Genomic DNA, 27,199 nt, shown 5'->3' with positions numbered 1-27,199 from the left:
CAACATGTCTTTTGATGTATTGCTAGATGCTGACCCAGATGACATCACATTCGCATCCCTGCTCAAAACAGGAAGTTATTAATTTTCATGGCGCGGGATTTAAAAAAAATTGAACAAATAAAACTATTGTTTCCACACACATCCAAGCAGTCCATTTCATTCAGGAACATAAAATACCGCGTGAAATATGAAATAAACATGCTTTTTGGTGTCATGTGCACTTTCAGGTTGTTGTTCTCCGTTTTATTATTCTTGGTGTCTGATTTAATAAAATGAGCTCTAAATGAGACTTCTACAGAAGTGGGACTTAGGTGCATTTTCTGGAACAAATAAAGCTCTAAAGGCCCTCTTTTTGTCTTTGCAGGATGGGCGACGGCCCTAGACCCCCCAAGATGGGACGTTTTGACGGAGGAGGAGGAGGGAGGGGCTACCAGGGAGGAGGCGGAGGGTACCGAGGGAGAGGAGGGTATGGAAGTTGGGGCGGATACAGAGGGGGTGGCGGGGGCGGTTACAGAGGAGGTGGCGGCGGCGGTTACAGAGGAGGCGGCGGCTACGGTGGAGGAGGTTATGGCGGGGGAGGTTATGGAGGCAGAGGGGGCTTCAGAGGGGCCTACAGAGGAGGTGGGGGCTACAGAGGTGGCGGTCAAGGGGGCTATTAGTATTCAACATTGCTGTTGTCTCGTCTATTTTTTTCCTTCAATAAATAAACCACACTCTTGGGTTTTTACGTTAGCCTCTTTTATTTTCCTCATTTTCACCTTTGGACATGGGCGGTTTCATATTAGACCAAGAGGACCAGAGTCCGGTTGGAGAGCTACCTCGCACCAACCGAACTTTCCGAGTAGCATCACATGGACAAAAGGCGCACTCATTGATTGGACAAATACAAGGGGGAAATAACTCCGTCCTGGGAGGGAACGTGACGCTGCACGTAATGTAGCATAAATTAAGTCATCGCTCCCTCCTGACATTATGCCGAGTGAACTGGAGTATATAAAAAATGCATAGGGGAAAATTAATGAAACGGAACCGTGAGGTACCCCAAGTCACACAGGTGTGCAATCGCGCTCACTTTTTGGACTGTCAAAATCAGGGTACCCGCGGGTTATTAAAAGTATTAAAAAAAGCATTGAATTTAGTTTTCCATTATTAAAGGTATTAAAAGTATTAGCTGTTGTAAGTCTGGATTTTTTTTCACCGTGGTCTTAATTTTCAAGAACATCTCAGTGCAACCTAAATTATATCCGTGACAAAGTTTTGTTTTTTTTTTAAAATCCATAACGAAGATGACGCATAGAATTTTTACGATGCATAACGAAGATGACGCATAGAATTTTTACGATGCACTGCACTACAAATGGAAATGCAACTCGTGCGTGCCAAACCACCACAACCGGCAAAACGGAGAATCCATCCACCTCTGCATCGGGAATGCGTCTGTTTGTCGGTGGAACGAAAACCCTGCAGGCAGAAGTAGAAGTATTGTGGATTCTGAACACCAAAACAGACCACCATTCATATACTTCAAATGAGTCCATTGGTGATCTGTTTCGGATATTACGTCATTTTTGGTCGGCATCGGCTGTCACAATGTTTGTCATATTGCGTTTTGTTCCAGAGGGAGCGTTCCCGATGTCTTAACTGTCTTTTGTAACAAATTTTCAGTTGGCAGAAAAAACCCGCACATTTTCTTAATGTTTAAATAGTCTACGTTTTTATGACCATTATAAATGCATTAACACAATGAAATAACGCTGGAAAAGTTAAACATAATGTTGCTCAAGTCGTGTTTTTTTTTCCGGAGGGAGCATTCCCGACTTCGTAACTGCAGCCAATTTAAGCTCATTAAGACTTTAAAGTAGAGGTAAAATCGGGCCTAAAAAGTCCAGCCCGACCCGAACTGGTCCGCGGGTATTAAAGCCCGACCCGCGTTTTGTGTGATAACATTTGTGACGATGTCTGCATAAAAGCCTGTCTTTTGTAACGAATTCTCAGTTGGCAGAAAAAAAACCCGCTCAATTTCTTAATGTTTAAATAGACTACATATTTTTATGATCATTATAAATGTATTCACACAACGAAATAACGCTGGAAAAGTTTGTTAAATATAAATAAACATGCGGTTTTGCGGACTCGCAGAGGGGAAGATTACAAAGGGCGTATAGGCACGCTCTGGCTCTGCAATGACCATACAGTCCCTTTTTTTTTTATCCAAATTATTTATTTTACAACAAGTATTCCTTAGTTTATCATTCATACATCGTTTATATACAGTTATTTAAAAAAGTTAGCGAGAAAGAACCCTGGCCCGGCCTGACGTAATAATTGACATTTTAATTTTGATCATGTTTTCAGTTTAATTTAGCTCATTCCAGCTTGCGATGTTTGTTTACCGCTTTTCCTCTTACTGCGAAGAGGGAGGAAGTTACATCGGCCGCCGCTATATTTAAGTCATCAGCCATCTGCTGTGACCTGGGAATTTAACGCTTGCTTTCACGCACACTGCTTCTCATGTCAGTCGACACGGGTAATTGTTTTCACACACAACTGCTGCACGGTTAAGTCCCGCGATATTCCCGTTGTTTTGGAGTATGTGATAGGAGCTCAAGTTACATCCAAATACTTTAGGTTGCAGTTTATGGGTCATGCGAAGGCAGTGGACCCGCTTAAACATTTCGGTTTGCCTTTCGAATGAATGTGAATTTCGCCGTTTTAACTCGAGAGTTAGCCATGTTCACTGGGGTCTTGGCAGGTGCACTCGCGGCTAGCCTGTTACAGAAGATGGCTGGTCCTGTCCTCCTCTTTTTGTCCATGATTATTGTGTGCGTAAAAAAATTTTGACTTTATAATGTTACTTTAAATGTGTTTTAATTGTATCTTCAATATATGTGCATTCTTTTGTCAAACACACTTAGTAATTGAGGTTAAATTTGATGTTCAGTGCTTTATTTAATATGATTCAATATGATCTAAATAATGGGTGCGAGAAAAGTATTAATTTTCAGTTGAAATGGCATTAAAAAAGGTCTTAAAAGTCTTGAATTTAGATTTATCAATCCTGGGGGGACCCTGAAAATGTCGCCACTTCCTGGAGAGCGAGATTCACGAAACAGCCGTCCCGAGAGGCTCCGCGTGTCTTGACCACTGTCATGCGCACACAGTCCGTTCAGGAACAGGATACAAAACAGCCGCCACATTAGAACAAGAGTGTGTATTAAATACAACTGCTTAGCGCAGCACAACAACATTTGGCCATGATTACTGTACTTCCGCTTCCAAGGATGCCCTGCGTGAAGCGTCACAGTAATGCAATGTATTCACAAGCGAAGCAGGGCGTGCTTAAAGCAGACCCATGATTTTTGAACGGACCAGAGTTCCTATGCGCGTTCACATTTGCAAAACGAAGCGTACTATCTGCGAAAAAGAACTCTGGCCCGTTTAAAATGTACCAAACAATGCTAGTCTGAAAGCTTCCTAAGTGACTCGTGGCTCCGCCCCCTCTTGCTCAGGCCTCGTCTCTGTGTTTTCGGTGGTCCGCTCCAGCCCTTGCAGGATGTGCCTCACTGCCTCCTCGTCTTTGGCGGCCTGTGCCAGTGACAAGGCCTCGTGGAAAAGGCGCATGCCGTCGTCGCGGCAGCCTGGACACGCCGGCAAAATGTTGTTTACCACACTCGTCCACCTGCCAACGAGCTTCGGGCTCACCTGCGTGCAGCAGGATGGCGGCCATGTTGGCCAGGAGGATATGGAGGTCCTGGTGTCCCGATGCCCTTCCCGCGTCCACTGCCTGTCGGATCAGTGCCAAGGCGTCGTCGTGGCGTCCCTGCATGTCTAAAATGGTGGACAGGTCGCTCATCAGGACCAGAGTCTGCAAGTAATACACACACCTTTGGTATAAGTGTTTTCATACCCATTTAACTCACTGGCTGCCACTGACGGCGACAAGACGCCCAATCCATTCAAACTGGCTGTGAACGATTGCTGCCAGTACGCCCAGTTCAAGTGGATTGGACATTGGCGTCAATAGATGACAATTAATGCACAGTTAAAATTTTTAACTGCATTCTGAACAACAGTCCAATGCTATCTTGACATACAATCGCATCGACACACGATCTTTTTCTACATCCGACGATTTAAGACAGCGCTGCGTTTTTTCTTGCGAGCGAAATCAACCTGGGTTCCAACAATGTTGGTGCAGGTGGTGGAAAAGCGCTTACCATTGAAATGAAGATGGAAACGATAGAAAAATATGAGCTCTGTGTAGAATGTCTACGATCTCGACGGTCCTCCGCCGACCTCCCTTCGCCAGTCTTTATAAGTTGAGGTGACAATTTTTATTGTAACATCGCCAATGAAATCACCAGCGTCATCAGTTTTTTAATCATTTATTTCAGAACTTGTGCAATACAACACGCCTGTCTGGCGCAGCCAACGCCAGCAACAAAACATTATAAGAGAAAAGAAAATCTCTAGGGCACCCATCTTACTCTGTCACGTCAGCCACGTGGTGCGTTTAGGTACACCACCCAAAACACATCCGCCACATTAGCACCTGATTTGTTACATTATTACTAGAGATGTCCCGATCGATCGGGTCCGATCACGTCATTTTCAAAGTATCGGACTCGGCAAAAAAATATCGGCCATGCCTTTTTTTTAATAAAATCGTTTTCTAATTGTATTTAATGTTACAGACATAATATCAATCAAATCAATCAATCAAATTTATTTATATAGCCCTTTACAAAACCCGAAAGGCCCCCAAAGTGCTTTACAACAAAACATGGCTCAAGATAAATAAAAGGCAGGAAAATATTATACAATGACATTTTACAAAATAAAATAAAACAAAGAGCGCATCGCAATAAAATTCCAGCAAGTAAAACAATAAAACCGATAAAATCGAAAAGAAACACTAAAAAAGCCCTTAAGCTAATAAAACCAGGCTATCCTAATCTTTGTAAAAGGCGAGTCTAAAAAGGTGTGTTTTTAGCCGAGACTTACACTCATCCAGAGTCTTTAGTGTAGGCTTAAGGTAGGGTTATGAATTTTATCCCAATAACGGCGGTAATAAGTTTTTTTTTTAAATGTATCACGTAAAAATTATTTTAATGCATTTAATGCATGCGTTGCACGACCCACTCACGCATTGTCGCGCTCAATCTGTAATGGCGCCATTTTACCTATATAAAGAGATAAAAGGCAGCATAAAATGAGTAGAGTGAAATTTGGCAGCCTTTGGAGCCTTTTTTTAATTGGCTAAAGCCTTACAATCCCTCTCCCTACGATTAGAAATATCATGGGAAGCAAAAAACCAATCGGAACAACCCTAATTATTACAGGTATTATCATTATTATTATTATTCCAATTTTTGTCTATAAGTTATTGGTTGTGCCCTGTGTAATTGCTATTTGCAATAATACCAGCAGTATATATTAAGGATTTAGTGTATGTTTTTGGGCTGTGGAATGAAGTAATGGAATTATAATGTATTCGTGTGGGGAAATCCTGCTCAACATACGACTATTTTTACTGACAACAAGGTCCTGGAACGTATGTAGAGGTAGCACTGTTTAATTTCATAGTACTTACCGTACTTTTCAGACTATAAGGCGCACCTGACTATAAGCCGCCACCCACTAAATTTGACACGAAAACGGCTTTTGTTCATAGATAAGCCACAGCTGTCCACACTGTATTATGGGATATTTACACCAAAAGATAATAACCGATAACACTTTGACAGTGGCATCATAAGACTTTCATAAAACCAAATAAACCACCATCAAGTTTTGACCCAATTGGCTACAAAGTTTCATTACTTCAAGAAGCTTCATTTTCATTTGGCCATCACTGCTTGGGGGAGACGGGCAACTTCTGTCAACACTGTTGTCGCCGAACCTGCCTCCTAGCATGCATTGCAGCGCGACAGATGAAAATAACAATCAAAATTCATGTTCTATGCTAATTCTTCAATTACTGTTCCAGTTTTTTCATTAATTGCTAGTTATAGTATTTAGTAACATTTTATCTGACAGCGGCGCCATAAGACTGCCATAAGACCATCATAATTATGACACTGACATTAGCATTCAGGAATGCTTACGAAGATGTCATTTTGTGTCATCCAGCAAATTCTCACCTTTGGATAGATGTAATCTGGATCTGAGCTAGCCATAAATGGAGTTTGCGACATAAATTGCCGGATGACACTTAATGACATCTGTCATAAGCATTCATTCATGCACATGATAGTGTCGTGTCATAATTATGATGGGTCTTATGGCAGTGTTATGATGCTGCTGTCAAATAAAGTGTTACCTATTAACCCAAATAAATCAACAAATATGCCCCACTGGACTATAGACCACAGAATTCAAAATGAAGGGAAAAAAGTAGCATCTTATAGTCCGAAAATTACTGTAATAGAGGTTGACTGATATTTGATTTTCGAAGGCCGATGCCGTTATCTAAAACAATAAATAAAAATTCAATCAATTATTGATAACTGAAGCCAATTTTATAAGCCGATATACTTTATATAAAATCTTTATACTTGAATCCGTTTTGACACAATGGCCACTAGATGGTGCTAGATCAAAATTACCAAAGATCAATATTCAAAACAGTGAACATAACTTATTTCAGGCAAGCTTGGAAAAAAAAAAAACTCCATATTGACCCTGGGTATTGAACTCATTGCCTGTCATTGACAACAATATATGTCCAATTCAATTAAACTAGGAGGACTGGCTGGCTGTGAATGCTCACGTTTCAGTGGAAGGTGGCGAGCACGTCAACATGTCACTCCATCTCCATGTACCTGATGGTGGTGCGGCCCCTGCTCCTGTGCGCTGATTTCCAAAGCTTTACTGTAGTCGTCAGCGGCCCCACTCAGTCGCCGCGTGGACGCCAGGTAGCGAGCGCGCGAATCCAGACACAAACCCAGCAGAAGACGTGTGTCCTTCCTCAGAATCTCCTCCTCCTCTGAGAACGTTGCAAAAAAATGTCAAAAGAACCAAAAACAAGCAAACGCGGTATTGGTCGTCCACCTGTCAGCTGATGCGCCGGCGTCTCCTGAAGCTTCTGCACTTTGGCCTCCAGCGTCTCCAAACAGAACCTAAAGCCGTGCTCGGCGAGCTCCGGCCTGGCACGCGGTCAACCGGCGAGCCAAGCGACACGGTCGTAAGTGTCATTAGTTCCTTACTTGTTCTGCTGAGCGTACATGGCGGCGAGTTTGAGCGACATCTCCACGAAGGCGTTGTCGTCCTGCCGAAAGGAAGCGACTTGAGTCTGGACTTCGCACAACGCGCGTAAACGTCGCTCACCTGCGGCATCCCGTCAGCTAGCATGTAGCTCATGGCCGCTTTGAAGAGTTTCTCTGCCTGTTGTGAAAAGCGGCCTCGTCACCGCCGCGACGGGATGAGACGCCACCATCCGACGGTACTCACCTCCAATAGTTGACCTTGAACGTACGCCAGGTTGGCCATCTGAGGAGACAAAGGCGTTACGTCAGGTTCATTACAACCGTTGCGTTTTCCCACCTGGCTGTACGTGTAGATGATGGCGGCTCGGTGGCGTTCTTGCTGCGCGATGACGGCGGCGGCGTGCAGGAAGGAGGAAGCCGCTTCCAGCTCGCCCTTGGCTATGCTGAGCTACGGGCGACAGGTGAAGGTCAGCTGACGCCACGAACGAGTGAGGCGGCGCCGTACCTTGGCCTTCTTTAGAAGCAAAATAAGCTCCTCCTCTTTGCTCTCAGATGAGCCGAACAGCGACAGTGCTGAAGCCACGCACACAAGAACACATGACAAAAACGAAGAGAAATGCAAAAAAAAGTAGGGCTGTCAAAATTATTGCGTTAACGGGCGGTAATTAATCTTTTTAATTAATCATGTTAAAATATTTGACGCAATTAACGCACATGCCCCGCTCAAACAGATTAGAATGACAGCACAGTGTGATGTCCGCTTGTTACTTGTTTTTTTGTGTTTTGTCGCCCTCTGCTGGTGCTTGGGTGCGACTGATTTTATGGGTTTAAGCACCATGAGAATTGTGTAATTATTGTCATCAACAAAGGCGACCTACTAGTTTATTTTTTGATTGAAAATTTTACAAATTTTATTAAAACAAAAACATTAAAAGGGGTTTTAATATAAAATTTCTATAACTTGTACTAACATTTATCTTTTAAGAACTACAAGTCTTTCTATCCATGGATCGCTTAAACAGAATGTTAATATGTTAATGCCATCTTGTTGATTTATTGTTATAATAAACAAATATGTTGAATGTATATATCCGTCTTGTGTCTTTCCATTCCAACAATAATTTACAGAAAAATATGGCATATTTTATAGATGGTTTGACTTGCCATTAATTACAATTAATTAATTTTTAAGCTGTGATTAACTCGATTAAAAAATTTAATCGTTTGACAGCCCTAAAAAAAAAACGCAAACTCTGCTACGACTTGCTTGCCTGCCATCAGCGTCGCCAACCGTGCAGATCCTCCGCTTTTCCGTGTCAGTGAACACGCCCCCTCAATGGTCGTCCCCAGCTGCGAGTGTGATGTCACTGCAGCGTTCCTTTGACCTCTCGTGACCCTGAACACACCATTAGAATGATGAGCTGGGCTAGTTCCCTTGACTGACAGGTGATCAGTGCGTTAGTACAGGTAATCCCCGGGTTACGACATACTCGATTTACGTGATTTCGACTTCACGACGATGTTTCGTCCGCCATTTTGTCTCTTGTCGTTGACTTTTTCATATAAATGGTACACTGCTGGCCAAAAGTATTGGCACTCCTGCACTTCTGTCAGATAATGCTCAATTTCTCCCAGAAAATAATTGCAATGGTGTACCGCACGCAGGCTATTTTTAGACCGTGACGTCGCATCGTAAAGCAGAAGTAAAGCCGAAGTGGGACATTATAGACCCGCCCTCGCATAGACCCAACGTAATTAGTGCTACTTTTCTCCGGTAATTTTTCATAAACGAACATGCCGATCACGCATTGCTTTTTTGGAACTTGTAGAAACGACTCTAGACATTACGACACATGAAGGATGTTTTCTTCATACGTTTTCGGAAACCAAAAACTCGGGAGGAAAAAATGTGAAGACCGAATCAACTTGCGCGGACTTTAACACCAGCTCGGCGAATCCATTCACGTTTCATATGCAGTAAACATTATGTTGGGTTGGCATGGTCTTTCAGAGGACAAAAAGGTAAGCCATTTTTATATTTTTAATTTATTTTTTTTGCGTAACGTGCCGTACTGCTTCTGTCTGACAATGAATGACCTGAAAAGAATTATAATGGTATCTGACTGCCACTGTTACCGTTTCTGTTATATATATACAGTGCCTTGCAAAAGTATTCGGCCCCCTTGAATCTTGCAACCTTTCGCCACATTTCAGGCTTCAAATGTAAAGATATGAAATTATTTTTTTTGTCAACAATCAACAACAAGTGGGACACAATCGTGAAGTGGAACAACATTGATTGGATAATTTAAACTTTTTTAACAAATAAAAATCTGAAAAGTGGGGCGTGCAATATTATTCGGCCCCTTTACTTTCAGTGCAGCAAACTCACTCCAGAAGTTCAGTGAGGATCTCTGAATGATCCAATGTTGTCCTAAATGACCGATGATGATAAATAGAATCCACCTGTGTGTAATCAAGTCTCCGTATAAATGCACCTGCTCTGTGATAGTCTCAGGGTTCTGTTTAAAGTGCAGAGAGCATTATGAAAACCAAGGAACACACCAGTGGCCTATACTACGAAGCCGGTTTTCTGGCTTAGCAGGGTAACTTCGAGAGTAACTTTATCACGTGCGACGTAAGTTCGCGGCTATGCGAGACTACGAAAGGTGGATATGTTGGAACCGAGAAGTGTTGCCATGGCAACACACGCCACACGCCAAACCTGGTCGTGTCAGAGTTAGATCTTGCTTAACATCAGGATTCCAATTAACCACGCTCTATTAAACAGCACTCCTCCGCGGACGTGTCCTCCTGACAATGACAGCGTACTTGGACGACCCATACGACATTGGCGCGCGGATTGTGAGGGGCTCTCTCCGGAGGGCACGGGTATTTCGGGACCGCCAGAATCCGCTGGCGTACCCGGAAGATGTTCTCCATGAAAGATATAGATTTTCAGCTGAGGGAATTCTTTACCTGTGCCAACTGATCTAGGCAGACGTCACTAATGTAACCCGCCGAGTCAGGCCCTCACAACCGCGCAGATTGTGTGTGCCTGTCCGTGCGCTCTTTTGCCAGGGACAATATATGTTTTCCATTGGTGATGCTGAATATCTGCGTAAGAACACTGTATGCCGTGCGATTCGGAGTGGGGTATGGAAACGCTTCAAATTGATGCATTTATAATAATCATAGAAATATGTAGACTATTTAAACATTGAGAAAACTTGCGTTTTTTTCTGCCAAGTGGAGGAGATTAAATTAAATGTCAAATCCACTGATAGGACAGACGCACAAATATAAAAGATATAAATGTTTATTGAATATCCATCTTAGTCTTGTTTAACTGTGAAAAATTGTTACAAAAGACGGGCTTTTATTTACGCAACAACGCTTGGCATCCCCGCATTTCCTTCTTCTCCTGAGTCCTCACAAATATAACATAATTTTTTTGGGGGGGGAGGGGTTGTCGGGCTCGGGCCTGCAAATCAAGTTTATTGATCGGACTCGGGTCGGGCTGGATTTTTTAGGCCCAAACTAAAAAAAAGAACACACGTATTCGTACAGTCAAGGGGACTAAACATACAATCATCCTGTTTCGTGTGGTGATGCGTGACAATTATTTCTTACTGTTAATGTACCAAATCTTATTTTATTGTCCTGACAGCAGGCTTTATTTCTTTTCATGGACATAAGTAAACTGGCATATTGACGCATTCACAAATCACACGATCTGTAAATTCGCTGTCAACAGACCCGTTGCGCTCTACTCGCCGAAGCGGTGTTGGATTTCGCGGTGAGGGTGGATTTTAATTCCTCATAATTCCGCATGATCATCGCGCATTCCTCCTCCGTGAAGTAAGGTGCCCGTGCCATCGTCACAAGTAGTGTTTGACTCTGGTCACCGCACCCTTTTATGTGAACGCGCAGTAACTCTGACTGGGTTGACACAGGTTCGACTAATCAACCTCATAATCAGCGTCGTAGTACCGATTGACCACAAACTAGACAACCAGGTTTTGTCAACTCCGGTTACCCGATGGTGAACTGGATTACTTCTGGGGAGGTTGAACTCGGTTCGTAGTATAGGCCACAGGCAGGTCCGAGGTACTGTTGTGGAGAAGTTTAAAGCCGGATTTGGATACAAAAAGATTTCCCAAGCTTTAAACATCTCAAGAAGCACTGTGCAAGTCATCATATTGAAATGGAAGGAGCATCAGACCACTGCAAATCTACCGAGACCCGGCCGTCCTTCCAAACTTTCTTCTCAAACAAGGAGAAAACTGATCAGAGATGCAGCCAAGAGGCCCATGATCACTCTGGATGAACTGCAGAGATCTACAGCTGAGGTGGGAGAGTCTGTCCATAGGACAACAATCAGTCGTACACTGCACAAATCTGGCCTTTATGGAAGAGTGGCAAGAAGAAAGCCATTTCTCAAAGATATCCATAAAAAGTCTCGTTTAAAGTTTGCCACAAGCCACCTGGGAGGAGACACACCAAACATGTGGAAGAAGGTGCTCTGGTCAGATGAAACCAAAATGGAACTTTTTGGACACAATGCAAAACGATATGTTTGGCGTAAAAGCAACACAGCTCATCACCCTGAACACACCATCCCCACTGTCAAACATGGTGGTGGCAGCATCATGGTTTGGGCCTGCTTTTCTTCAGCAGGGACAGGGAAGATGGTTAAAATTGACGGGAAGATGGATGCAGCCAAATACAGGAACATTCTGGAAGAAAACCTGTTGGTATCTGCACAAGACCTGAGACTGGGACGGAGATTTATTTTCCAACAGAACAATGATCCAAAACAAAGCCAAATCTACAATGGAATGGTTAAAAAATAAACGTATCCAGGTGTTAGAATGGCCAAGTCCAGACCTGAATCCAATCGAGAATCTGTGGAAAGAGCTGAAGACTGCTGTTCACAAACACTCTCCATCCAACCTCACTGAGCTCGAGCTTTTTTGCAAGGAAGAATGGGCAAGAATGTCAGTCTCTCGTTGTGCAAAACTGATAGAAACATACCCCAAGCGACTTGCAGCTGTAATTGGAGCAAAAGGTGGCGCTACAAAGTATTAACGCAAGGGGGCCGAATAATATTGCACGCCCCACTTTTCAGTTTTTTATCTGTTAAAAAAGTTTAAATTATCCAATAAATGTTGTTCCACTTCACGATTGTCCCACTTGTTGTTGATTCTTGACAAAAAATTAAAATTTTAAATCTTTGTTTGAAGCCTGAAATGTGGCGAAAGGTTGCAAGGTTCAAGGGGGCCGAATACTTTTGCAAGGCACTGTGTATATATATATATATATATATATATATATATATATATATATATATAAACAACTTTAGTAAGGGGGAAGTGTAAATAAATTATAGGATTAAGATGTGTTATCAATGAAAAAATTAAGTGTTCGTTGGCTGTCACTGAGTAGCATTTGCGATCGCTACACAAAGCTAACTAAATTACCCCCAAGAACGGTAAGAGACGTAGGACAACCAGAGGATATATAAGAAAGACAGGGCTGATGGTAAAGGACAGCTTGTTGAAACAGGAGAATGTCATTGTCAGTCACGTCGATAAAAAAAGCTAAAGCTATGCTTAGGTCGGCTCGTTTTTTTTCGTCTTTTTCAGCCTTCGACACTCAAGCCATCTCTTTAACTGAACATTTTTATGTTCTTCCACATCTTTGCCTGTCAATTTGGCACCAGGCACATCATTTTGGGAGAGAATTGGTTGGTTTAGCTCTGTAAACATCTCCTTCGTACACGAAGCATTAGCAACAGTAGCTAATGTCATGAATATTAATGAGCGGAAGTGACGTGTTGCTTGCAGTACGCCATTACGAATGATTTGGTAGTAATATCTTCATCTATTTTGCTTGCAATGAAAAAACACAAAAGAGAATGAAAAAAAAAATTAAATCATTATCATTTGACACAAAACTCCAAAAATGGGCAGGACAAAAGTATTGACACCTTCAGGCTAATACTTGATAGCACAACCTTTAGACCAAATAACTGCGAACAACCGCTTCCAGTATACATCAGTGAGTTTCTTACAATGCTCTGCTGGAATTCCAGACCATTCTTCTGTCGCCAACTGCTCCAGGTCTCTGAGATTTAAAGGGTGCCTTCTCCAAACTGCCATTTTCATATCGATCCACAGGTGTTCTATGGGATTCAGGTCTGGACTCATTGCTGGCCACTTTAGAAGTCTCCAGTGCTTTCTCTCAAAGCATTTTCTAGTCTGTTTTGGGTCATTGTCCTGCTGGAAGACCCTTGACCTCTGAGGGAGACCCAGCTTTCATACACTGGGCCCTACATTATGCATGCAAAAATTGTTGGTAGTCTTCAGACTTCATAATGGCATGCACACGGCCAAGCAGTCCAGTGCCAGAGGCAGCAAAGCAACCCCAAAACATCAGGGAACCTCCACCATGTTTGACTGTGGGGACCGTGTTCTTTTCTTCTAAGGCCTAGTGTTTTTTTCCTGTAAACTGTATGTTGATGCCTTTTCCCAAAATATCGACTTTTGTCTCATCTAACCAGAGAACATTCTTCCAAAAGGTTTTTGTCTTTCTCAGGTAAGTTTTGGCAAACTCCAGCCTGGCTTTTTTATGTCTCCGAGTCAGAAGTGGGGTTTTCCTGGGTGTCCTACCATAAGAGTTCCTTTTCATTCAGACACCGACGGGTAGGACGGGTTGCCACAGTTGTACCCTTGGACTGCGGGACAGCTTGAACTTCTTTGGATGTTAGACGGGGTTCTTTATCCACCATTCGCACAATCTTTCGTTGAAATCTCTCGTCAATTTTTCTTTTCCGTCCACATTTAGGGGGGTTAGCCACAGTGCCATGGCCTTTACACTTATTGATAACACTCCGTACAGTAGACACATGAACATTCATGTCTTTGGTGATGGACTTGTAGCCTTGAGATTGCCCATGCTTCCTCACAATTTTGCTCCTCAAGTCCTCAGACAGTTCTTAGGTCTTCTTTCTTTTCTCCATGGCCGATGTGGTACACACAAGGATACAGGACAGAGGTTGAATCAACTTTAATCCATTTTAACTGGCTGCACGTGTGATTTAGTCATTGCCACCACTTGTTATGCGCCACAGGTAAGTAACAGTTACTGTTAATTACACAAATTAGAGAAGCATCACATGATTTTTCAAAGGGTGCCGATACTTTTGTCTGGCCCATTTTTGTGTAAAATGACAATGATTGCAAACAAAGCAATTGTGCTTTTTGAAGCGTTTTATTTCTTTCACTTCTGACAATTTGTAAAGCTGTAACACAAATATGTACACGTCTGTTCAAAACGACACGCATTTTGACAATTAAACACTCAACACAAAATGATTGGTGTTCTAACGTCCATCTAGTCTGACCGATATGTAAATTTAGTAGATTAAATGAGCCTAATTTACCTAAAAAAAAAAAAAAATCAGTTATCTTAAATGCTACAAATGCTAACGTATTAACAATTCTCATAGCAAATCACTCACAAAATATATAAAATATATGTCAAACTGTAGCTCTAAACTTAAGTACAAATACATTAGTGCTGCAACGATTAATCTATTAACTCGAGTAATTCGATGAGAAAAGATTGGAATGAAATTTTGCTGCTTCGAGTATTTAATAAAGTGGCGTTGTAATGTATTGTTTTGAAAGTGCATTTAGTTGTATTGATTTGGGTGTATACACTGCCCACTAGTGGCAACAGTGAATATCACATAACTCCCTACTCCCTGTTAAGGCTAACATAAGCTAAGTTTTTGTTTGAGCTAATCTTTTTTAATGCATTTTTGATTTACTTTATAGGTATATTTAGCAGTTTTTTGTGGGAATACGTGTTGCAACCATTTGTTAAAAGCACTGTAAAAAAAAAAAAAAAAAAAAAAAAAAAAGGTTAGCATTTTATAGCATTTAAGCTTGCAAACTTTTGCTATGTAAGTTAGCCAATTGTTCTTTTGTTGTACTTACATCCTGATTTATTTTTTACCGTTTGAGGCTCAGCTCATGTATTTTAAATTATTTATGTCCTTATCCGATTACTCGATTATTCGAACTAGTTCGATTAATGGACTACTAAAATAATGGATAGCTGCAGCCCTAAAAATGCATACACAAACCTATATTACCTGAAGCAACTTACGTCCTTACGTGGCCAAACCAAAGCGCAGCTATCCTTTTAAGGTCTAAGTGCTCCTATATGGAAGCATTATTGAACAACAGTCCAGCTAGACCCAACACTGCCACCAGAGGGCAGTGTATCCGCCACCATTACACAAAATACAATACTTTTGGACTTTTTGGATAGTTATTTTGCATTTTTATAGGTTAATTCCGATTTCCGCGGAAATTCCGGTTACGTCACCAGCGTAGGAACTTGTTCGTAACCCGGGGAGTACCTGTGACGTGCTCGACCGCCTGGCGGTTGCCCAAACATGTCTGACCAATAGTGGAGTGCAACAGTTGTCTCAAAATGATTCCATCAAAAAAAAAAAAAAAAAAGTGCCTTCAAAACTTTTTCCACTTGAAAAAAAAGTTCATACTTCAATCAAAAAACAAAATTCAAAAATGTTCAAAATTTTTTTTTATTTTTGCAAGTGAATTTTTTCTTTGATTAAAGCATTTTGGGGGGGATTGAATGATTGACACAAATGTCCTACCCATAATATGGCCCAAACACAAAAAGGATTGCTTTGATCAAAGAAAATATTTTCAATGAAAAATTAAGTCAAATATTTTTCGCATTCAAAAACTTTTTTACTATGATTGAATTTTTTTTTTGAAGAGATTTTTCCTTTTAAACTATATTTTTTTGTTTGAAGCAACTTATTTTTTGATTGAATTATAAAGACACAAATGTCCTAGCAATGTGTCCCAAACGCAAAACATTATTTCAATAAATTAAAAAAAATAAATAAATAAAGGAAAATAGATTTCAAATGCATTTTTATGAGTTTCAAATTTTTGCATTCACTTTTTTCTATTGAAGTGACTTTTTTTTAAAACTGAAAATATATATTTTGATTGAAGCTAATTCTTTTTATTGAATAATAAATACACAAATCTACCTCAATAACAATTTCGTTATTTTTTCCCACCGCTAATTACAACGTAAAACACACTAAACAAATCAACCTTCCTGCTGTTCCAACTGCATTCTTGTTAGTTCGCAAACTTTGGTTGTCATTGACAATGATAGACGTCCGATCCATTGTAACTGGGAGGGGCTGGCAGCGAATGGATTGGACGTCTATCACCGTCAAGGACACTGAAACATAATCATTCGATGCTAGTGACTTCATTTTGTTACTCATATTATCCTGTCCTTATAATCAGGGGTGAAAGTGGTTCGAATTTCTTGCCGGACCTCCCTGTCAAGAAGGTCGCCACGGAGCCACATTTTGTTGTTGTTGTTTTTTTTTGAGGGGGTTAAACCTCCTCAAACCACTGAAAGGCAGATAAAACTGCTTTTGGCACAGTTATTCCTATACCATATACGAACAAAAAATCATTTTCATTCAAAATACCGTAATATTTTTTCAATGATTTGCAAAATAAGTCAACAAAAACAGAAGTAACCACAACCTCTAATTCCCCCCCAACACATTTCCGAAATGCAAATCCTCAATTTTAACTAGTTAAGAACATTGAATGTACATTCAAATTGAAGCTAATGTAAATGTTTACTTTTCTTTCTTCTTTTTTTAATAAGCATATAACTAACATGCAGTACAGGCCAAAAGACACACCTCATTCAATGCATCACAAAGGAAGGTCATTACCCCACTGATAAAGCAATAAATTCCACGAACCAACCCTGAAAAGGCATACCTGTGAAGTCAAATACTATTCTAGGTGACTCCCTCTTGAAGCTCATCAAGACAATAGCAAGAGTGTACAAAAAGTAATCGGAGCAAAAGGAAGCTACTTTGAAGATACAAGAATATTATACATGTTTTTAGTTATTTCACCTGTTTTTACTAAGTACTAGTGACGGGATCTGTCGTTCACTTGAGTAAACGAATCCATTCCAGTTCGTTCAGTAAAAAGATTCGTTCAAACAAATCGTTCATCGAATCGTTCGCCCCCCTCACCTCCCTCCCTGCCCAAATGAATCGTTCGGTTAGTGAACGGGAAGTGACGTTGCCGAACGAATCACCAAAGACCGCTTCGCAGTATAACTGAACGGGAAGTGACATTGCTTGGTCCCTCCCTCTCTTGCACACAGGCTCCTCATTGACCACTCGTCGTAGTTTCAGAAATGAGTGACAGGCGATATCATTCTGCTTTCACAGACAGCCTCGTCTCCCTCCCGCTGCTGCAAAAGCGAGGGAGAACTTCCCCGTCGTCTGTCCTAGTTCAATGGGATCAAAGTCATGGCTCGTGCTTGCATTTTGATTTAGGACACAGTTAAACATTTTCCTTTTGTAGGGGGGAGTGGGGGTTTGGGGTCAGGGGCGCACGGACTTTCTTTAGCATGATCTTGATCACATATACAATGCTGCTGCTACCAGCCAACGCGGCATGCTTGCTGTCACGAAAATAAAAATAAATCGAAAGTTTAATTTCTAAATATGGAACGACCAACAGATCATATTTACCTCTCGCTCCGTTGTATTTTAGTTTTCATGCTCATCACTTTTATTTTAGGTCACTATTGTTAAAACTAAAGTGTAAATAGCTAGTTGTCAAATGTGTTGCTCTGAAATAAAAACAATACTACATTTTGATATTTGACATTTTAATTGCAAATCAGTATTAAGATGATCGTATTGAATTTTTGCACTGTTATTAACAATTAAAATAATCTGGTCAGCTCCCCTGTCGTCCCCTCATCTCAGATCGTCAAATGCTGACGAGAAATAATTGTTTGCTCTTTACGATGTTGCCTTTCTACTCTCATTAGTCTGTTAAGAAAAATGTAGACATATTCCGACATCTCCCGTGTCCGCGTGCGTTGTTTTTTGGCGCTTGAGTAGCACATGGTGGACGGATGGACATAATTTGTCAAACCAACCAACACCCGACACGCTCTGACACGAAAAAAAATAAATAAAACAGTCGGAAAAAATTGACATGTATATACAGTTTCATTGCAAATCAGTATTATGGTGATCATACTAAATATTCTTTTTTTCTGTGCACATATGAGGTAAATATCGCTGCCATGAAGCCTCCATATAGTTAGTTCTCTGCCCCCTTCACTGCCGTCACGCGACCGCAGCTCTTTTGCTTGCGTCGCAGCTACCCGTTTTTTTTTGTTCTTTTTTTTTTCTTTAGCTACCGTGTTTTAAACTACTGTAAATTTGATAGTATGTCATCAGTCATAGGTAGTCCCGAGTCTGTTGAGAAAAGTACACTAAACCATGCTTGCTAGATTTGTGTGGTGTTTTGTCTGTTTGAGCAGCATTTGATAGGCTCCACATTAACTAATATGTGACAAAGTAATTTCCTTCTATTTTTTGACTCGTTCAACGCATTACTGGAAAGTCAAGTTAGCAGCAAGCTAGGTCAGGAACCGGAGGACCGAGTCACTGAACGGGAAGTGACAAAACTCAGTCTTGTCCCCTGCCTGCACGCTGGCTGCTGATTGGCTACACGTGGAAGTGAGTGACAGACGCCCTGATTCTGTTTCCGCTCCCTCCCCTGCCCGCGATGAGGCTGGCATCTGATTGGTCGTGTGCGATGTCAGAAGACGCTGCCGCTTGCTCAACGCCCTCCCACGCAGCGAACAAGCCCTAACTTCATAGAATGAATCAGTGCAGATGGTGATTAGTTCGGTCTCGTTCACCCAAACAATTCGTTCAAAAAGAACGAATCGTTCGCGACCGATACAACACTACTAAGTACATAGTTCCAAACATGTTCATCCATACTTTTACGTTCAGTGAGAATTTACAATGAAACTTGATGAGTCTAAATAAATGATGGCCAGTAGATCAAATAAACAAGCCTCTTCAACTCTTTCCTTTCTCGTAAAGAGCTGATCAATTTTCTGTTGCATTGCTCTTTTTTATTGCATCAATTCACCAAGCGTTTTTTTTTTTTTTTTTTTTTTTTTTTTTTAAACATAGTGTTCTGTGCTCACTAAACGTGAATTTGTTTAGGTTGACAGACAGCAAAACGAGGCAATAGTGGATTTTTTTTTTATTTGAAGCTTTTACTTCTTCACTTTTGACTAATCATAAAGCTGCAACACATACACGCACTCATGTTCAAAATGACACACATATTAACAATAAACATTTTACACAAAACAATTGGTGATCATACGTTCCTTCAGTACGATCAATATGTACATTTAGTAAATCAATTCAGCCCAGTCTGCATAATAAAGTCCGCTAGCTTAGATGCTACGATTGCTAACGTATTCACACTTCTCTCATAGCAAATCGCTAAACGTAACCAAGCAAACAGTTTCTCCAAACTTAGCTAAAAATGCCAACACCAACTGAAACAACTTACAGCTTCAAGTGGGCCGAACCAGAGTAAGTAGCTAAGCTGTCTCATAGCCATGTCAGAAACATCTGCTTCTCAGTCATAAAAGCCTAGAGTTCAGACACACCCAACTCCGCCACCAGAGGGCATCATTTGACAAAATACAATACTTTAAACCAGTGCTTCTCAATTATTTTCTGTTACGACCCCCCAAGGAAGACGTAAATGTTTCGCGCCCCCCAAACTCTGTAAATAGTATCATTTGTCTATAATATTACTATTAAAAGTACGCCTCTGCCTCACATTGTATATTTTTTTCTATTAGAGAAAATAACAGCTATCAACTTATAAAGTATAACTTTATTAACATTGTTTTGTTTGTAACAGAAAAGACTTAACGCGCATCAATTTGCCTGAAAAAAAAAAAAAAAAAAAGTCACATCCAAACACTCAAGGTACATTTTTGACCATTTGATACTGAAAAATAAAATCAGGAACTAATAACAAATTCAAATTGATTAGAAATATTAACTCATGAGGACAATATGCCACAAAATGTGATCGAAAAAACAAAACTGAATAGAAGAGGGAAAAAAAAGTGTCTTTGGACAGAGGGACAGTTTTATTTTCGCAGCTCCCAGTATCACCTCCAGTTTGCAATGATGTGGGGTTATTTGAGCATGCTAGCATACTGAGCATGCTAACAGTGCTCACTGGTTTACAGATATAACACTGACAAAGCGGGACGATTGTTGGCAATATTCGGCACATTTTCGCTGAAAAACAACCAAGCGGCTTATCAATGAGATTGGGGTCTAATGTCTTTAAGTGGCGTCTTAATTTATTTGGCTTCCGGCTGTCCGCTACAATCATTTTTAGACACAGTCAACAGTGGTCTTTCCTCGTCTACTACTGTATTAAATGTCAAAGCCAAAAGGCAAACGGCCCGAAAAAAAGCGCATTCTCGGCGGCCGAGGGAGAACCGTGGGTGAGGGCGGTCGTCGTGACGATCCCAAGCCGAAAATGGCACCTCTCGGGCGGACACGTGAGAACCGGAGAAGACAGTGGGTCGCTGCGTGAGTCCGGCCGGAAAACGGCTTTCGAAAACGGCGCACAGCTCTCCAGCTCTTCAGGAATCTCTTCCGTGTGCTCTAGCTTACTTCAAAAATACTGCGCGCACTTTGAAAATGAGAGCGCCACTGCCACCCACTGAGTGGATGTGCAAGTACACTTTATTCTAGTACGGGAAAAAAAAAAAAAAAAAAAGCATGTTCCCCCAGGTCACACGCGCCACCCCTGGCATCGCTCTGCGCCCCCCTATTTGAGAAGTACTGCTTTAAACAAACCATCACACATAGGATTTTGACTGATGCCGTCATATTTTCGGGATCAAAGTACAGTCGGAACGGCGTTCCGGGTTGAAAACTCATGCCGGTGCGGAGATCCGGCTCGTTCCGGTCCACTTTCACCCCTGCTTATAATAGGGAATGGGACGTACTACGTTTGGCTAGGCCGCCATGTTGGCAATATGCTTCCGGCAGGCTCAATGGGGATTGTAACGTGTGGTAGTGCTAACCTAATTCCTTCGGTGTATTAGAAAGAAAATATGGGTGTGCATTGTTGTGTCACCGGGTGCAACAGTGTCTCCTGCGACAAAAACAAAAAGGGCGAGGAAAACTGGACTCACTTCTCACCGTTTTTCTGCATGGAGGGCCAAATATCAGATCACGAAGGCACGACGGATGGCTGGGTTGCAGCGGTTCGTCGGAAAAGCATTTCTTTTGATCATATTTCTGCTGGAATGAGAGCGTGTTCCCGTCATCTCTACTCTTGTAAGTAGAACGATTTATCCGTTTTGGTTTCAATACGTTTTTTTATTTTTTTTTTTACCGTTGTGTAAATCTGCCTCGGTAGCAATGCTAACCTACTCCTCCTCCTCACCTACCTGTTGTGTTACTAGGAAAACCTGCATATGAAATGCTGACAACACATCCCGATTGGTCACCATATCTCTTCTTGGGTTATTCTGAGGTCAAGCGCACCACATCGGAGCGTTATGAGAGGTTGGAAAGGCGAAGAGTGCACGCTGAAACTTCAGTTTGCTCTGCTCTTACAAACACGATCCCAAGTGTTGTTGTGAAAAGTCAATAAAATATGAATACCAAAACATGACTTGAACAACTTCCTGACAAACTGTAACTGCTTGTTGTTTACTTCAGGTCTTCATAATAAACAGGTGTAATAATTACAAAGTCAGGTGACTTAATTTTGTTATTCTATTTGGAATATGCATTGACAATGTGTGGACAGTGTTGTAGACAAGAACTGGGACTGATAAGTTGCAATAGATTTATTTCAAGTAATGCAACTTCTCCAATACAATATTTGAGCTGACAGTTTAAAATCTTTAAATTAGTGCAAACAAGGCCCACCCTCTGATAGGGTCAGCAAATATTATATAATTATAATATATACAAGTTTAACATAAATGTGTCTTTGTCAAAGCAGTTTAAAAACTATTTACTGGCCTTGGGTAAATTGCCAGACAGAATAAATATGTGGTTTAAAGTTCTTGCATTTCCATTTTAGGTATTGCAAGTTCTCCAACACAATATTTGAACTGACAGTTTAAAATCCTTTTAGTGCAAAATGGCCCACACTCTGACAGGGGGTAGCAAATATTATAATACATAATACATTATAAAAAGCTATATACTATATAAATACAAGATCACAACAAAACCTGTATTTTTCAAAGCAGTTAAAAAAACATTCAGTGGCCTCAGGTAGATAAAGGTGTATAAATATGTACATTAAAGTTCTTGCATTTCCATTTTAGGTATTGCAAGTTCTCCAACACAATATTTGAACTGACAGTTTAAAATCCTTTTAGTGCAAAATGGCCCACACTCTGACAGGGGGTAGCAAATATTATAATACATAATACATTATAAAAAGCTATATACTATATAAATACAAGATCACAACAAAACCTGTATTTTTCAAAGCAGTTAAAAAAACATTCAGTGGCCTCAGGTAGATAAAGGTGTATAAATATGTACATTACAGTTCTTGCATTTCTATTTTAGGTATTGCAACTTTTCCAACACTATTTGAATTGACAGTCTAAAGTCTACATTAGTGCAAACAAGAATAATTATAAATAATAATAGAATTTATCAATTCAACATTACAATGAAACGTGTCTTTGTCAAAGTGGTTAAAAAAAACAACACTTCACTGGCCTTAGTTAAATAGCCAGGCAGAATAAATATGTGCATTAAAGTTCTTGCATTTTCACAAGTTAAAAGCCCGCAGTTTATCAGCAAGAAAGGCAGACCCAGACGACGTCTGCTGCAGGGGCTTGTTTGATTCCGACACAAGACAAATGGAACCACTCAATTGAACAAATTTTCTTTGTCAAATAATCCAAGAAGAGAGATGGTGACCAATCGGGATGTCTTGTCAGCAGGTTTACCTAGTAACACAACAGGTAGGTGAGAAGGAGGAGTAGGTTAGCATTGCTACCGAGGCAGATTTACACAACGGTAAAAAAATAAAATAAAAAAACGTATTGAAACCAAAACGGATAAATCGTTCAACTTACAAGAGTAGAGATGACGGGAACACGCTCTCATTCCAGCAGAAATATGATCAAAAGAAATGCTTTTCCGACGAACCGCTGCAACCCAGCCATCCGTCGTGCCTTCGTGATCTGATATTTGGTCCTCCATGCAGAAAAACGGTGAGAAGTGAGTCCAGTTTTCCTCGCCCTTTTTTTTTTTGTCGCAGGAGACACTGTTGCACCCGGTAACACAACAATGCACACCCATATTTTCTTTCTAATACACCGAAGGAATTAGGTTAGCACTACCACACATTACAATCCCCGTTGAGCCTGCCGGAAGCATATTGCCAGTAGTGTTGTATCGGTCGCGAACGATTCGTTCTTTTTGAACGAATTGTTTTGGTGAACGAGACCGAACTAATCATCATCTGCACTGATTCGTTCTATGAAGGTGGTGCTTGTTCGCTGCGTGTGAGGGCGTTGAGCAAGCGGCAGCGTCTTCTGACATCGCACACGACCAATCAGACGCCAGCCTCATCGCGGGCAGGGGAGGGACCGGAAACAGAATCAGGGCGTTTGTCACTCACGTCCACGTGTGGCCAATAAGCAGCCAGCGTGCAGGCAGGGGGGCAAGACTGAGTTTTGTCACTTCCCGTTCAGTGACTCGGTCCTCCGGTTCCTGACCTAGCTTGCTGCTAACTTGATTTTCCAGTAATGACTATGCGGTGAATGAATCAGAAAATGAAAGGAAATGACTTTGTCACATATTTGTTAACGTGGAGCCTATCAAATGCTGCTCAAACAGACAAAAACACCACACAAATCTAGCGAGCATTGTTTAGAGTAGTACTTTTCTCAACAAACTCGTGACTGCCTATGACGACATACTATCAAATTTACAGTAATTTAAAACACGGGTAGCTACGAGGCAAGCAAAAGCTGAGCTGCGGTCGCGTGACGGCAGTGAAGCGGGCAGAGAACTGTCACTATATGGAGGCTTCATGGCAGCGATATTTACCTCATATGTGCACAGAAAAAAATATTTAGTATGATCACCATAATACTGATTTGCAATGAAACTGTATATACATGTCAATTTTTCCCCGAGTGTTTTATTTTTTTTTTTCGTGTCAGCGTGTCGGGTGTTGGTTGGTTTGACAAATTATGTCAATCCGTCCATCATGTGCTACTCAAGCGCCCAAAACAACGCACGCAGACACGGGAGATGTCGCAATATGTCTACATTTTTCTTAACAGACTAATGAGAGTAGAAAGGCGACATCGTAAAGAGCTAACAATTATTTCTCGTCAGCATTTGACGATCTGAGATGCGGGGACGACAGGGGAGCTGACCGGATTATTTTATTTATTAATACCAGTGCAAAAAAACAATATGATCACCATAATACTGATTTGCAGTGAAACTGTATGTACATGTAATTTTTTTCCGAGTGTTTTTTTTTTTTTTCTTCGTGTCAGGTGTTGGTTGGTTTGACAAATTATGTCAATCCGTCCATCATGTGCTACTCAAGCGCCCAAAAACAAAGCACGCGGACACGGGAGATGTCGCAATATGTCTACATTTTTCTTAACAGACTAATGAGAGTAGAAAGGCGACATCGTAAAGAGCAAACAATTATTTCTCGTCAGCATTTGACGATCTGAGATGCGGGGACGACAGGGGAGCTGACCGGATTATTTTATTTATTAATACCAGTGCAAAAATTCAACACGATCATCTTAATACTAAAAAACAAAAATACAACAGAGCGAGATGTAAATATGATGTGTTGGTCGTTCCATATTCAGAAATTAAACTTTCGATGTATTTTTATTTTCGTGACAGCAAACATGCTGTATATGTGATTGTATGTGTGATCAAGAACCTGCTAAAGAAAGTCCGTGCGCCCCCGCCCCCTACTCCCCTCACAAAAGGAAAATGTTTAACCGTGTCCTAAATCGAAATGCAAGCACGAGCCATGACTTTGAGCCCATAGAACTAGGACAGACGACGCGGAAGTTCTCCCTCGCTTTTGCAGCAGCAGGAGGGAGACGAGGCTGTCTGTGAAAGCAGAATGATACCGCCTGTCACTCATTTCTGAAACTACGACGAGTGGTCAATGTGGAAGAGAGGGAGGGACCAAGCAATGTCACTTCCCGTTCAGTTATACTGCGAAGCGGTCTTTGGTGATTCGTTCGGCAATGTCACTTCCCGTTCAGTAACCGAACGATTCGTTTGGGCGGGGAGGGAGATGAGGGGGGCGAACGATTCGTTGAACGATTTGTTTGAACGAATCTTTTTACTGAACGAACCGGAATGGATTCGTTTGCTCAAGTGAACGACAAATCTCGTCACTAATTGCCAGCATGGCGGCCTAGCCAAACAGTGACGTAGTACGTCCCATTCCCTATTGCCAACAAGTGACGTATGTCCTCTGCCTCACAGCTCGCATAGGATATCTAGCTTTATATACATGTTCTTTACTAATGCAGCAGCAGCAGCAGCAGCCGCACCACGACATTTTTGCCTCACCTTGCGAAAATGGACGGCAAAATGTTGCACTTCGGCAGAGTTGACCTCCGGAAAACATGACAACATTTTGACAGGTACCCTGCGTACGCCGCCGCCATCTTGAATTCGTAGCGGAAGTGCGTCACCCCCCTTTTTTGGACTGGAATATTTTGCTTTTTAAAAAAATAATGAAGCTTTAGGAGGCTTTAACGCTTTGGACCTTACTTCCTTAAATGCATCGTTTAAAATTAGATGATTAAATTCTATTTGAAAAATCCCAACTCAATATGGAATTTCATCACTACATACAGTGCCTTGCAAAATTATTCGGCCCCCTTGAACCTTGCAACCTTTCGCCACATTTCAGGCTTCAAACATAAAGATATAAAATTTTAATTTTTTGTCAAGAATCAACAACAAGTGGGACACAATCGTGAGGTGGAACAAAATTTATTGGATAATTTAAACTTTTTTAACAAATAAAAAACTGAAAAGTGGGGCGTGCAATATTATTCGGCCCCCTTGCGTTAATACTTTGTAGCGCCACCTTTTGCTCCAATTACAGCTGCAAGTCGCTTGGGGTATGTTTCTATCAGTTTTGCACATCGAGAGACTGACATTCTTGCCCATTCTTCCTTGCAAAACAGCTCGAGCTCAGTGAGGTTGGATGGAGAGTGTTTGTGAACAGCAGTCTTCAGCTCTTTCCACAGATTCTCGATTGGATTCAGGTCTGGACTTTGACTTGGCCATTCTAACACCTGGATACGTTTATTTTTGAACCATTCCATTGTAGATTTGGCTTTATGTTTTGGATCATTGTCCTGTTGGAAGATAAATCTCCGTCCCAGTCTCAGGTCTTGTGCAGATACCAACAGGTTTTCTTCCAGAATGTTCCTGTATTTGGCTGCATCCATCTTCCCGTCAGTTTTAACCATCTTCCCTGTCCCTGCTGAAGAAAAGCAGGCCCAAACCATGATGCTGCCACCACCATGTTTGACAGTGGGGATGGTGTGTTCAGGGTGATGAGCTGTGTTGCTTTTACGCCAAACATATCGTTTTGCATTGTGGCCAAAAAGTTCAATTTTGGTTTCATCTGACCAGAGCACCTTCTTCCACGTTTGGTGTGTCTCCCAGGTGGCTTGTGGCAAACTTTAAACGAGACTTTTTATGGCTATCTTTGAGAAATGGCTTTCTTCTTGCCACTCTTCCATAAAGGCCAGATTTGTGCAGTGTACGACTGATTGTTGTCCTATGGACAGACTCTCCCACCTCAGCTGTAGATCTCTGCAGTTCACCCAGAGTGATCATGGGCCTCTTGGCTGCATCTCTGATCAGTTTTCTCCTTGTTTGAGAAGAAAGTTTGGAAGGACGGCCGGGTCTTGGTAGATTTGCAGTGGTCTGATGCTCCTTCCATTTCAATATGATGACTTGCACAGTG

The 27,199-nt window shown here is 41.4% G+C and overlaps 2 protein-coding genes across 5 annotated transcripts in view; one reads left to right on the top strand and one right to left on the bottom strand.

Annotated features, from left to right (window-relative positions):
* dhx9 (DEAH (Asp-Glu-Ala-His) box helicase 9) overlaps positions 1–1,710 on the top strand; it is a 37,691-nt gene extending 35,981 nt beyond the window's left edge. The window contains exon 24 of one of the 2 annotated variants that reach the window (XM_057856966.1): positions 365–1,710. In XM_057856966.1, the coding sequence (XP_057712949.1) occupies positions 365–659 (295 nt within the window). In that variant the 3' untranslated portion in view covers positions 660–1,710. The remainder of the gene's footprint in view (positions 1–364) is intronic. The other variant, XM_057856965.1, reaches the window with a different exon arrangement.
* ttc19 (tetratricopeptide repeat domain 19) lies at positions 344–25,922 on the bottom strand. 3 transcript variants are annotated; one of them, XM_057856967.1, is made up of 11 exons: positions 25,783–25,922; positions 8,480–8,604; positions 7,714–7,781; positions 7,546–7,656; positions 7,453–7,491; positions 7,330–7,386; positions 7,209–7,270; positions 7,054–7,148; positions 6,825–6,988; positions 3,703–3,865; positions 344–3,638 (listed from the first exon to the last, which is right to left on the bottom strand). In XM_057856967.1, exons 1-11 carry the CDS (start codon positions 25,878–25,880, stop codon positions 3,475–3,477), a joined length of 1,146 nt encoding a protein of 381 aa, XP_057712950.1. In that variant the 5' UTR covers positions 25,881–25,922; the 3' UTR covers positions 344–3,474. The 3 variants fall into 3 exon arrangements, with proteins under 3 accessions (XP_057712950.1, XP_057712951.1, XP_057712952.1); XM_057856968.1 differs by having other exon boundaries at positions 3,707–3,865; XM_057856969.1 differs by lacking the exon at positions 25,783–25,922 and adding an exon at positions 19,709–20,845.
* Positions 25,923–27,199: the final 1,277 nt, after the last annotated feature.

This window comes from Corythoichthys intestinalis, chromosome 14, assembly GCF_030265065.1.
Source record: "Corythoichthys intestinalis isolate RoL2023-P3 chromosome 14, ASM3026506v1, whole genome shotgun sequence".
NCBI lineage: Eukaryota > Metazoa > Chordata > Actinopteri > Syngnathiformes > Syngnathidae > Corythoichthys > Corythoichthys intestinalis.
This window is presented reverse-complemented; position numbering and strand designations above follow the sequence as displayed.